This window comes from Pelodiscus sinensis, chromosome 23 (assembly GCF_052426305.1).
Source record: "Pelodiscus sinensis isolate ZL-2025 chromosome 23, ASM5242630v1, whole genome shotgun sequence".
NCBI lineage: Eukaryota > Metazoa > Chordata > Testudines > Trionychidae > Pelodiscus > Pelodiscus sinensis.
Window position 1 is genome coordinate 22,399,905 of NC_143074.1, and position 13,284 is coordinate 22,413,188.

Below are 13,284 nucleotides of genomic sequence, written 5' to 3' on the forward strand. Positions count from 1 at the left end.
GGAGTCCTGTGGCACCTTATAAACTAAATGAAGTGTTGGAGCTCAGTCCATCCAGCTCAGTATCCTGTCTTCTGACAGTGGCCAATACCAGATGCCCCAGAGGGAGGGAACAGAACAGGGAATCATTAAGTAATCCCTCCTCTGTCACCCATTCCCAGCTTCTGGCAAACAGAGGCTAGGGACACCATCCCTGCCTATCCTGGCTAATAGCCATTGCGGGATCTATCCTCCATGAATGTATCTAGCTCTTTTTTGAGTCCTATTAAAGTCCTGGCCTTCACAACATCCTCTGGCAAGGAGTTCCGCAGGTTGACACTGCGCTCCATGAAGAAAAACTTCCTTTTGTTTGTTTTAAATCTGCTACCTATTCATTTCGTGGGCAAAGACCCACTTCGTCAGATGCATCTTTGCCCACGAAAGCTTATGCTCCAGCACTTCAGTTAGTCTATAAGGTGCCCCAGGACTCCTCGCTGCTTTTGCAGGATGTGGAGGGAGTGAAAAGGAAGGCCCATCCAGTTTTACCCCAGTGAAAGTCATGACGCAAAAGCAGGCAGCACCCTCTACCCAAAATAGAAAGACATTCATATTTTAGAGGGGATACTTTGGACATCAGTGGTATCAGTGCTCCAAATGTTTGGCGTGCGGTCTGGTATTTCTTGTAGACTCTCGCGTTCCGGGAAGCTCTTCAGATCCTGGCTGGCTATTGGCATAGCAGCCACTCAATTCCTAAACTCTTTTCCCAGCTTGTACTGGGCTCAATGTAAAACCCGGGGTGGATTCTCAAGAGAAGCAGCGTCTCGTTGGTTGCTCCAAAGCTCTGGTCAGGAATTTTGGAAGGATTTTCCCTGGAACATCACCCAGAAAACAATGATAGAAATGTAGCCGTGTTAGTCTGGTGTAGCTGAAACAAAAGACGGGACTATGTAGCACTTTAAAGACTAACAAGATGGTTTATTAGATGATGAGCTTGCGTGGGCCAGACTCACTTCCTCAGATCAAATAGCCTATTTGATCTGAGGAAGTGGGTCTGGCCCACGCAAGCTCATCATCTAATAAACCATCTTGTTAGTCTTTAAAGTGCTACATAGTCCTGTATTTTGTTACAGAAAACAAGTGATTGGTGGCTTTTAACTAATAGATCCACTGTAAAAACACAGCATACAATGAGTTAATCACTTCCTAGTGGACTGCATAGTAGATAAAATAACCAATACAATGAACAAACAACAATTCAGGATCATAAGGACATATGAACGGCCAGACTGGGTCAGACCAAATGTCCATCCAGCCCAGTATCCTGTCTTCTGACAGTGGCCAATACCCGATGCCCCAGAGGGAGGGAACAGAACAGGGAATCATTAAGTGATCCCTCCTCTGTCACCTATTCCCAGCTTCTGGCAAACAGAGGCTGGGGACACCATCCCTGCCCATCCTGGCTAATAGCCACTAAGGGATCTATCCTCCATGAATGTATCTAGCTCTTTTTTGAGTCCTATTAAAGTCCTGGCCTTCACAACATCCTCTGGCAAGGAGTTCCACAGGTTGACACTGCGCTGCATGAAGAAAAACTTCCTTTTGTTTGTTTTAAACCTGCTACCTATTCATTTCATGTGGTGACCCCTAGTTCTTAAGTTATGGGACCAAGTCAATAACTTTTCCTTATTCACTGTCTCTGCACCTGCCATGATTTTATAGACCTTTGTCATATCCTCCTTTGCCTCCTCTTTTCCGAGCTGAAAGTCCCAGTCTTTTTAATCTCTCTTCATAAAAGCTCCAGACAGTCTCATTGGCCATTTACATACCATTCGTGGGCTCAGCAATCTCATCAGGGTCAACATTAACTGTGGTTCCATAATGAAGTGAACGTGTAGCGAATGACCCTGAAAACGGCCAGCAAAAGTGGCGGCTACTCTACTTAGTTTGGGGAACGGTGCAATTTTCCGTAAAACGTTGTCCCTCGGAAGTCCCAAAGGATCGTGGGCAAGGGCCTTTTTAAACAGTTTCAGCTCTCGGGTGGGTATCTTCTTAGGAATTGGACGATGGCGAGCGTGTTTCTTTTTAGAACTCAAGGTGTGGGCAGCAGTCCTCCCGTAGGCAAGTCCTCCAGTGAAACCCGCAGGGCTGGGTCTGTAGCTTCTCCCTCACGTTCTCACCCACTGATGCCGCGGCAGCTCCCTCGGTGGTGGGCCTGACTTCCCCGGGAGATTTATTGTGCCGGGCTGCAGATAAGAGTGTGGGAAGGGTCTGGTCAAGAGGAAGGCACTTGGCGTTTGCTCCAGAGAAGAGAGAGGCAGTGGGTGGGCCAGGCAGGAATGGGGGCGCCTCCTCTGAGTGGGACAATCTATCCTTTGCCCAAGAAGTTCAGCGTTTAGGGGAGTTTGTGTCTTCCCAGGTGGCTTGGTTCTGGATCCCCCGGTGGCTTGGATCTGGATCCCCAGGTGGCTTGATTCTGGATCCTGCGGTGTCTTGGATCTGGATCCAGAGGTGGCTTGGTTCTGGATCCCCACGTGGCTTGGATCTGGATCCCCAGGTGGCTTGGATCTGGATCCCCCAGTGGCTTGATTCTGGATCCTGCGGTGTCTTGGATCTGGATCCAGAGGTGGCTTGGTTCTGGATCCCCACGTGGCTTGGTTCTGGATCCGCCTATGGCTTGGTTCTGGATCCCCCAGTGGCTTGGTTCTGGATCCCCAGGTGGCTTGGTTCTGGATCCTGCGGTGTCTTGGATCTGGATCCAGAGGTGGCTTGGTTCTGGATCCCCACATGGCTTGGTTCTGGATCCCCCAGTGGCTTGGTTCTGGATCCCCAGGTGGCTTGGATCTGGATCCTGAGGTGGATTGATTCTGGATACCCAGGTGGCTTGGATCTGGATCCTGAGGTGGATTGATTCTGGATCCCCAGGTGGCTTGGATCTGGATCCCCAGGTGGCTTGGTCCTGGATCCCCAGGTGGCTTGGGCTGACAATGGCATCCCTTTTGGTTACCTTTGCCCATTGTCAGGGCACCGCGGTTGTTTCTCTGTGCCGTGCCCAAGCCCTCTGGGACATGGTGCAGGTCCCGAAGGGGTTGCCAAGGAGTGAAGGATGCGGGGTCACTGCCTTTGCCAGCGGTGGTGGGAAAGGGCTGTGCCTTTGGGCCCGTCAGGCTCCAGCCGCAGCAGAGAGCTCTGCCTTTGCTCTCCGGTTCCCTAAAGCCTTTGTCGTTATAAACACCGCGAGCCCGATCCTCAGCCACTGCGCATCGCCGAGACTGCTCCGACCTGCCCCCGCTGCTCTCCCTGCTCAGGGACTCTCAGGCTGTCCCCCCCCAGGGAGCATCTCCCACCTGGGCTAGCCACGTCTGTGTGACCGGCAGAATAGGCCATTGCAGCCTGGCCTCCGGAGCTCCTCTGGACCACACGGAAGCTGCCACCCAGTGCAGAACCTGCCGCTCGCTTGTTGTGACAGGAGGGCCGTAAGGAGCTGGCCGCTCCAATTTGCTGAACGTAGCAGCTTCCTAGGTACCGCGCCTGGTGTTAACGTGCAGCTTCCCGGTTTGATCCTGACTTGCTGAGACGCTTCCTTTCATCCCACGTCCTGCCCTCTAGATTGGGGCATGGGCGATGGATGAAGGTAGGGCTGGGAGAGGCAAGCCTCCCACCCCACCCCCAGCCCTGCCCCCTCTGCCTAGGCCACGCCCCCATCACGGGGATGGGAGGTGGCACGTGGCCCGAGCCTCCCTGGCCCGGGCGTGTGAGGAGGGCGGGAGCTCGTGAGCAGCAACACTCCGCCCCCAGAAACGCCTCCAGTGGGGGCGGAGCTTGGGTGGGGTCAGGTTGGCAGTTTGGGAAGGCAAAGCCTCCCCCTGCCTAGCGTACCCACCGCCCGTGGATTGGGGGAGGGGAATCGGAGCGTTCTCGCCGGAGAACCGTGTCGATTTGGAATTTGCATAGAGGACCTGGACTCTGTCGGGCACGTGCCCATGCGGAGTGACCGGATTCACCGTCCCAGAGGCCTGTCTGTGACGACGCAGGTCCCTGCTTTTCTATGGCTTTGGGACGTCTGTGCACTCGGGTCGTGGTCACGGCCCCATTTTGTCTCGCCGAGGTCTCGTTTCCGGGAGCTGGTTGGAGCAGAAGGGCCGTCGCTGGCTTCCCGGTCCTGGGGCCTAGTTTAAGTAGCCAGGCCTTCCATCAGAACGGCCACACTGGGTCAGACCAAAGGTCCTGCTGACAGTGGCCAGGTCCAGGTGCCCCAGAGGGGAGGGGACACAACATGGAATCCTCACGTGATCCCTCCCCGGCTCCCACCTCCAGACAAACTGAGATCTAGGGACGCCGTTCCCACCCTGGCACACCTGGCTCCTCTTCTCACTCTAGTCAGTCCATGTTAGCGGAGGAGGCTGGTCTGCCTTCCAGCCCCTTTGTGCTTTCGGAGCAGCACAACCTGATGAGAATCCAGGATTGGATTGAACTCCAGGGTCACGGCTGGGTACTGCTCCGTGCAGCCGTCTAACGGTTTCCTCTTCAAATCTTGTCTGCAGGCTGCATTGTTCAGAAAAGCCGGCGGAGAAATACACAAGCGGCGCCTGGTGGGGCTGGAGTGTACCTAGAGGTGGGAAGCTTTTGGGGATGAAAGCTTTCTTCCCGGCATCCCCGCGTAATCCAGTTCTCTTTCCTTTCTGCTCGCAGGGTGCAGGTGGAGTTCTACGTGAACGAAAACACCTTTAAAGAACGACTCAAGCTGTTCTTCATCAAAAACCAAAGATCAAGTAAGTCTTTGTGCCGAGATACTCGTGGCCGTTTGATTTGCCAGCTAATGACAATGATAACCGGGTTGTCTGCAATGAAAGCAATCGGGGAAGGAGGGGGAAAGAGAGGAAGAAAAATCGCACTGGCTACAAAGTGTAAAGAATCTCTCTCGGTGGATCTATTACCCACAGCAAAGCTGTCGGAGCAATATTTTTACAAAGCTGATGGATAACAGTGGGAAGAACAATTCCGGTTTTCTGCACGCTTATTAAATCGAGCTGTAAATCGCTGTTCGCATTGGCCATTCCCTGTCAGCCCTGGAATGGGAAGCAGTTGCCACCTAGTGGCTGGAACGTTTCAGCGTGGCGGCATCGTGCCCGGGGCAAGGCATCCCTCAGGATGGTGCGTTCTGATGTGACGGTTCCAAGCGCTGTTCCCTGGCGGTGTGAACTCTCCTTGTGCCTGGGAGCCCGAGAGGGAGCAGAGGCTGGGACCGTGTGTTTCCTCTGGGATGGCAGATTGGTGTGGGAGGGGGTTTCCTTTCTTTGGAAGAACATGCTTCCACCGGGAGGATGGGAAAGCAGGCTCATCTGTCTCTGTTGTCAGCACCCCAGGCGGTGACAGGATGTTCACCACCATGGCACCTGGCTGCACTTTGCAAAGGGGCCAAATCGCGTGGCGTAGCCGGCTAGTGCCAGCGATGCTCAGAGCATCTATGTACTAGCCAAATGACTGCCCCAGACAAGGGGGCTGGCAGGTTTGCCAGGCCCCTGAATGAGGTGGGGAGGGGCCCACTCTGTGCTCCTGGCAGGGGCGTGGCTTTGGGGGGAAAGGGCGGGGATTGGGCAGCCAGCCTGGAGTGCACCGTGCCAGCCTCCCACCCCCCAGCCAGCCCTCACAGCCACTCTGACGGCGCCACACAGGGCTCCAGCGGTGATTTTAAAGGGCCAGGGGCTCCTGCCGCCACTTCTCCTGGCCCTTTCGAGTCGCTGAGCCCTGGGGCCACTGCCCTTGACCCAAGTGGGATGCAGTATTGTTGTGGTCATCTTGGTCCCAGGATACTCGAGACCAGATGGGTGAGGTCGTATCTTTTACTGCCCCATCTTCTGCGGTGGAGGGAGAGATGTTCTTAAGTTACACAACGTTCAGGCTCTTCTTCTTCTCTGATCTGAACAACCCCCCCCCCCAGCCTCTCCAAGCTCATCGGGAATAAACTCACAGGCAGGACACATCCATTCAAAGCGGCACCAGACTCTGTCCGAGCCACAGGTGCCAAACCCGCAGCGTCTCCCCGCTGCTACAATGAGCAACACCCCCCGCAACCCAACTTTCAAGGGCCTTGGCTCCTACCCATGCCTATCCCAATGTATGGCGTACCTTGCCCGGTGCACGAAACGCCCCCATGGGAACGGGGTGAGTGAAACCAGGCGTTCAGTGCGCTCGCGAATGAACTCACAGGAAAACGGTAAAGACACAAACACCCCATCACCTGGGGGTCTCGCGTCTCACGGAGCGATTGCACTCTAGCTCAGTGGTTCCCCAACTTTGCGGCATCACGCCCGCTTTTTGATTTTTGAAAAACCCTCCCTCTACCCCCAACAGCAAAACTTGTTGAGCAAAAAAAAAAAAAGGGAACTGACCGGAGCAGCAAAACTTGATGGGGGGGCTGGGTTGCCTCACGTCCTCTTGGAATTTCTTCACACCCCCCCAGGAAGGCATGCCCCTCCCCAGTTTGGGATGCTGTGCTTCTAGCCGACCTGCCAGTCCTAATCCTCAAAGGAAGCCTGCGCAACACCTTCCAAGTGTGACGTAGTGGTCACACTCTTGTAGTCACTGTTTTGTATTCACTCTGGGTGCTGCGTTGTGTTGGATGTGATTCTACTGTCCCGTGCTGTTCTGTGACTGTGTGCGCACGCACGTGCAGTGCCCAACAAGGGCTGGGATCTTTGGGTGAGTATTCCTAAGGGAAGGCATGTGGGGAATGGCCCAGGCCTCTTGTCACCCAAGTTAGGTGGAGGATTCAATCAGGTTGAATTTTGCCGGGGAAGCAGGACAAAGGAGGCGGCGGGGCTGCTCCCAGGCTGGGGCCAGTGCCTGGGTGTATGAGTTAATTTTTCGGCTGGCTTAGGGAGAAGGGAGTCGAGCTAGCTTGGGGGGGGGGGGTGGGCAGGGGCCCAGACCCCCAAGATGGATGGTGCTGGCTGTTCCTGGTTCCTATAGCAACAAGTCTGTGCTATGCTGTGTCCCTGTGAACCAATAACCCTTCTGTTCTACTCACCGGCTGAGAGCCACATCTGGCTGTGGATGCGGGTGCAGGACCCGGTGACGCCCGCACGGTCCGTGACAACAAGCCTGAGAGTTTAAATTCACAACAAGGAGTCCTGCGGCACCTTAGAGACTAGCCAAAATCTATAGGATCATGAGATTTTGTGGGTGAGACCCACTTCTTTGGATGAGATGGAGAGGAAATAACAGAACACAAGATATATAGAACAGCAAAAGAAGTATCTGTCAATTGTAGGCTTTGTGTTGATGAAGCTAATTAAGTGGGCTGGCCGTGTCCCATTCAGAGCTTTTGATGTGAAAATGTGAATATCAAAGGCAGGGGAAACTGGCTTTGTAGTGCATTAACCAGTTAGGGTGTGTCTAAACTACACCCCTCTGCCGACAGAGGATGTAGATTAGGCACATCGCTATTGCAAATGAAGCAGGGATTTAAATATCCCGCCCTTCATTTGAATAGAAATAGCTGCCACGGCACTTTGCCGACAAAAAGCGGTAGTCTAGACGGGGTTGGTCGACAAGGAAAGCCTTTTCCGACCGATCCTGTAAACCTCATTGCACGAGGCATAAAGGATCGATCGGAAAAGGTTTTCCTTGTTGACGGATCCCCGTCTAGACTGCCACTTTTTGCCTGCAAAGTGCCGCGGTAGCTATTTCTATTCAAATGAAGCGCAGGATATTTAAATCCCCGCTTCATTTGCAATAGAGATGTGCCTAATCCACATCCCTCTGTCGGCAGAGGGGTGTAGTTTAGACTCACCCTTCATGTCTTTATTCAAGCCCAGGGTATCAGTGTCATATTGCTCTCCAACTCATCGGATGAAGTGGGTCTTACCCACGAAAGCTCATGATTCCTTCTATATTTTTGGTACGCTGAATTTACGGCTTATTCCAACAGTCTGTAACCCATTAACCCTGTCTGTCCTATGTCTACCGGGTGTTAATTGTCCACATCACCTTGAATGGTCCCTTAGTTTACCTAAGTAGTCAGCAGATATTCTGTCTCTTTGAACTTGTATTTAGCCCTGACACTCTAATACCTTTCCTGGATCTAATGACAGATCTGGCTTCCTGTCAGCAGGCACAATATACATGGGAGCCGGTTTGTCAGTTCCATGGCACTGTCTCATCATAGACCTCCATACCCTCCTAGGGACAGCCGCATGTCCGCCATCTCTGTTTACTATTAGTAACTGCTTACTCCAGCTGTTTAGGGCAACCACATCTGCCCCAGCCTCATTATAACTGAAGCCTTCATGTGGGCAGCAAAGGAGGAGATTCACTGATAATTAGTTACTGTGAGAACTGACCACTTGTAGAAATCATGTAGCAGGGATGAAGAGGGTGACGCGAGCAGCCAGATGTCCAAGAGCCTCATAATTACATCACTTAATAATCACTCATGATGAGAACCGCAAATCAAGTCCCAGTGCTGTGAAATGCATGTGCTGAGTGGATCATTACGATGGTGCAATACGTTTGCCTCCTTGAAAGCCATTATGAGGCTTCTTAATTCTCCGGATTGTGTCTACCCTGCCCTTGTCATGGAGCGTTCCATAAAAATAAACAAAGCGTCCACCAGAGGAGCCGGCAGCCACGCCAGGCCCCTGTGCAAGGGAGGCGGGGCTTGGTGCCTCACTGCTAGAAGGGGCGGGGCCTCTGGTGGAAGGGGGCCATGTGCCCTCTTTCACCCGGTCATGAACTTGGCGCGAACAGTAAAGACGTCTCCCCTCACAAGAGACGAACAGTTATGGCTGCTGCTCGCCACGCCCCAGTGATGGCTGGGCTAGGCTCCCCAACGGGACCGTGAGACAAAGATAACGTAACGGATTGCTCCCGGGACGTTCTGGCAACGGACGTCTTGGGGGAAGAGAATGAGCGGACTTGCCGTAAATTCCCCTTGCATCCGGCGTGACGCTGGATTTCTTTTTGTTGCAAGCTGCGGCGTGTTTATAGGGCTGGGGCTCCCTCACTGAACTTTCAGCAGTGGTGGAATTCTTCATGGCCGCCACCTCCTGAAATTTCTAGTCTAGGGCCAGGAACCTCCAGGCTGCTGCCCGGGCTGACGTTTCAGCCCCGTGGCCCCCTCCTGGCGAGGTTGAAATTCCAGCACCGGCTTCCCGCTGCAGGGGGCGAGCCTCACGGGCCGGTTCCGGCTTGCAGGGGAAGGATGTGGCTCCGTGTGCTGCTACTCCCCCTCCGTCCCCCAGCTGGGGGAATGGCAGTACAGGAAACCGTTTTTTCCTCACTGCTCCCATTGGCTGGAATCACGGCCAATGGGAGCAGTGGGGGGCGGTGCCTGGGAGCGGTGGGAAGCACAGAGCCAGGTAAGCGCCTCCCATCCTCCTTTTGATCCAGACCCTGCACCCCATCCTCCTCCTGCTCCCTCCCTCCCTCCCATACCCCACAGCCCCACCCTGCTCCTGCAGCCTCCTTCCTTCACACACCCCCCACTCCCAGCCTGCCTCCTGCACCCTACCTCCCACCCAGCCCCCACCCCCACTGTGAAGATAATTCTTAACTGGAGGAGCAATCAGGGTCTACATCCTCCTTTCACCGTTAAAGGGGGCTTATCTGAACAATTCATTTGCAGCTCTGATCCCATCAGGGGAGGGGTTTCCCTGGGCCCCAAACTGCATTGTCCTCGGACCCTGGAGAGTTTCTGTGTCTGTATTGCTCCTCGGTCACAGTGATCTCAGCTCCGTGTCTTGCCTGCGGGAGACCAGACCATCTGGCCCAGCAGGACAGGGAGGCAAGAAGCCCCAGAGAGCAAAGCGGCCAGTTACCAGCACACCCGGAAGACTCTCAAGGAGGTCTGTTGTGACTGCCCCCGTCACATTTTCCTGCACTTGTTCTGCCATCATGACTGGTGGGCTGCGGAAAGATATTTGAGACCCACTGCTTTAGTCGGCCTCAAACCTATCCCCTCTTTCCTTGGACTCCCCCGATTCATTCCACTGGAAGAACGATGCCTTTTCGTTTTCCGTCCGAGGGAAATCTACGGGACTCTTGGAACTAATTTCTAATTCCACATTTTCTTTTTGTTCCTCGTGGGTCGTACACGTGCACGTAGCTGGTGCGTGGCATGAGAGCGGGGGCCTGGGGACGAGAGGTTTAATGGAAATGTGCTTGTAATTTGAGTAATGGCCTGATAAACTGGCTGGGAAGAGGAGGGAGTTGCAAACGTGGCTCTTTTAATGGTCTCTGCCTCCTCCTCCAAGCCACCGAGCACCTGGGGAGCCAAGGCAGGAGCCCAGCTTAGCTGGACGAGTCTTGTGAAACGGATGCTGGCACGTTCTGAGGATAAACACCTCCACAGCCCCCCATCCCTCTCTTCCATACTGGGGGGAGGGAGGAGGGTTGTTCCAGCGAGCAGCCGGTTTTCATGTATTGATTTCATAGAATCATAGGACTGGAAGGGACCTCGAGAGGTCATCGAGTCCAGCCCCCCGCCCTCAAGGCAGGACCAAGCTCCGTCTACACCATCCCTGACAGATGTCTATCTAACCTGTTCTTAAATACTCCAGAGAGGGAGATTCCACCACCTCCCTTGGCAATTTATTCCAATATTTGACCACCCTGACAGTTAGGAATTTTTTCCTAATGTCCAATCTAAACCTCCCCTGCTGCACTTTAAGCCCATTACTCCTTGTCCTGTCCTCAGAAACCAAGAGGAACAAATTTTCTCCTTCCTCTTTGTGACACCCTTTTAGATATTTGAAAACCGCTATCATGTCCCCCCTTAATCTTCTTTTTTCCAAACTAAACAAGGCCGATTTATTTAGGGCCTTCCCTTTGACACGGCGTAGGAAGTGGCGTGCACCATCCAAGCCACGAGCGAAGTTCGTACAGCTTTCCCGGTCGCCTGCAAGCTGCACTAATAGCCGGAAAAGCAATCATTACCCGTCCTACCACCCGGGCTATAATCAGCCGCATAAATTGCTGTGTTCGTTCATTCTCCGGCTTAAAGGACAGTAGGTGTTGAAATACGATTGAAACAGCTGTTCCAAGAATGCAGAGGCAGTCACAGGGTTTCTCCTTCTCCCCATTATGGGCAGCCTGTTTTCTAGAGATTGGGGGCCACCTGGTATCCTCTAATTTTGTGCCCATCACTGGTTCCTGGCGCAGTCACCTGGACGGAATGCAGGCGTCTGTTGAGCCAGCTGGAATGTGGCGCTATGCCGTCAACACAAGCAGAAAAGCCGCTGCCTTTCTGGAAGCGTGGTCTAGTGGTTAGAGGGTAGCGTGGGGCTCAGTAGAATCCTAGAATGGGAAGAGATCTCGAGAGGTCATCGCATCCAGTCCCCTGCCCTCACAGCAGGACCCAATACTGTCTACATCAGTGGTTCCTAAACTTTTCGGCATCACGCCCCCCTTTTTGATTTTTGAGAAACCCTCACGTCCCCCCCTCAAATAGCAGCAAAACTTGTTGAGTAAAAAAAAAAAAGGGAACTGACCAGGGACAAAAAACAAAAATAGCAGCACAACTGGGGGGGGGGGGGGGGGAATTAATGGGTGGGCTGGGTTGCCTCGTGCCCCCCCTGGAATTTCTTCACGCCCCCTATTTTGGGAACCCATGGGCTAGCTCATCCCTGACCGGTGTCTGACTAACCTTTTTTCAATATCTCTGGTCATGGAGATGCCACAACGGTCGGGTGAGGGTAGGCACAGAGTCAAGTCTTTGTGTGATCGAGTCCCTTGGGCAGCTGAAGTATTGTCCATATTACTGTGGGCCGTCAACCTAAGTTGGGGTGGGGAAAACGGCTGGATCTGGCCCACCATGCAAGTTGAGGAGCATGACAGGAGTCGGCGGAAGCACTCCTCCAGCTCGCCATCATTTCGGCATTAGGTCGCCTTACTGGCGTGAGTGCAGACGCGCATTGCGGCATGTTGGAGTAACGTCCGTTATTCCGAACTAATGCTGTCGTGGAGACGCACCTTAAGGCGTCACAGGGCTGCTCGTTATATTGTGGGAGGGTTTCTTACTCTTCCCTCTGCAGCATGTGGTACCGGTGACAGTGACAAGGGATTGCACGAGGTCCGAGTCCAGCTTCCTTACAGCCCCTCCCCCTTTGCTCTGGCCAAGCGTACCTCTTGGTGTGTGCCTGCCGCCCGCCAGAAGCCGCTCTTTGACGCAGGCAGAAGGGGAGGGTTGTTTCAATTTGCTTCTCATCCCGTTGTCTTCTCTCTTGCAGGCCTAAGGATACGGCTCTTCAACTTCTCCCTGAAGCTCCTCACCTGCCTCCTCTATATTGTCCGTGTCCTGCTTGACAACCCCGCCAAGGGAATAGGCTGGTGAGTCTCTGTTGGGCACAGGAAGGCGGATTTGAGCGGTGGGTCTGGTCCATCCCCGGGTACCCGTCTGGCCCCCATTGTGATGGGCTCTCGGTGGTACTGCTCACCAGACAGCACTTCCTGGTGCCCAGAGCCGGCATGCGAGCCGTTAGGTGGCTGTGGGTGTGACGATGCCCGCGGAAACTCCGCCGCCACCCACGCACCAGTGCCTGAGAACCTCTCCCAGATAAAGGGCTCCCTTGTTCTTTCCGCCTCACCACAGAGCTGCGTCTGGGTAGCTGGTGCGATGGGGTATGTCAGCACTGCATGCCTCCTTCGAGAGAGGAATGCAAATGCAGACACGTGAAATTGCAAATGAAGCACGGATTTGAATTTCCCACGCTTCATTTCCATAATCGCGGCCGGCCGCTTTTCCGAAATAGCGTATTTCGAGAAAACAAACGTGGTCCCTGCGGGGTTATTTCGAAAAGAAACCCTTCCTTCGAAAGGACCCTTAAACTTCATTTTCTAAGGAGTAAGGGTTATTTCAAAGGAAGGGCTTATTTTTGAAATAACCCCGCAGGGACCGCGTTTGTTTTCTCGAAATATGCTATTTCGGAAAAGCGGCCGGCTGCGATTATGCAAATGAAGCACAGTAAATTCAAATCCACTCTTCATTTGCAATTTCACGTGTCTGAATTTGCATTCCTGTCTCGAAGGAGGAATGCAATGTAGACATACCCATGGGGAACAGTACAGAGCCAACCAACTACCCCACTTACAGAGTGGTTTGTGTCCAGAGGGGAGGAGATTTCTGAGGGCAGTGCTGCTTCTCCAGCGCGGTTGGGCGTTCTCCTCTGAGACTACGCCTAGACTACAAGCCTCTTTCGAAAAAGAGCGTCTAGACTACAAGCAGTACTTTCGAAAAAGCAAGCTGCCTTTTCCAAAGAGAGCACCCAGACAGTCTAGATGCTCTCTTCCGAAAAAGCACAGTTTGCATGA

General features: G+C 53.5%; 1 protein-coding gene across 5 annotated transcripts in view; it reads left to right on the forward strand.

The window, feature by feature from the left end:
- The window catches only part of KCNT1 (potassium sodium-activated channel subfamily T member 1), a 234,670-nt gene that overhangs the window by 128,568 nt on the left and 92,818 nt on the right, over positions 1 to 13,284 (forward strand). For all 5 annotated transcript variants that reach the window (XM_075905515.2, XM_075905514.2, XM_089772975.1 and 2 more), the window contains 2 exons: positions 4,666 to 4,745; positions 12,204 to 12,303. In XM_075905515.2, coding sequence (XP_075761630.1) covers positions 4,666 to 4,745; positions 12,204 to 12,303 — 180 coding nt within the window. The remainder of the gene's footprint in view (positions 1 to 4,665; positions 4,746 to 12,203; positions 12,304 to 13,284) is intronic.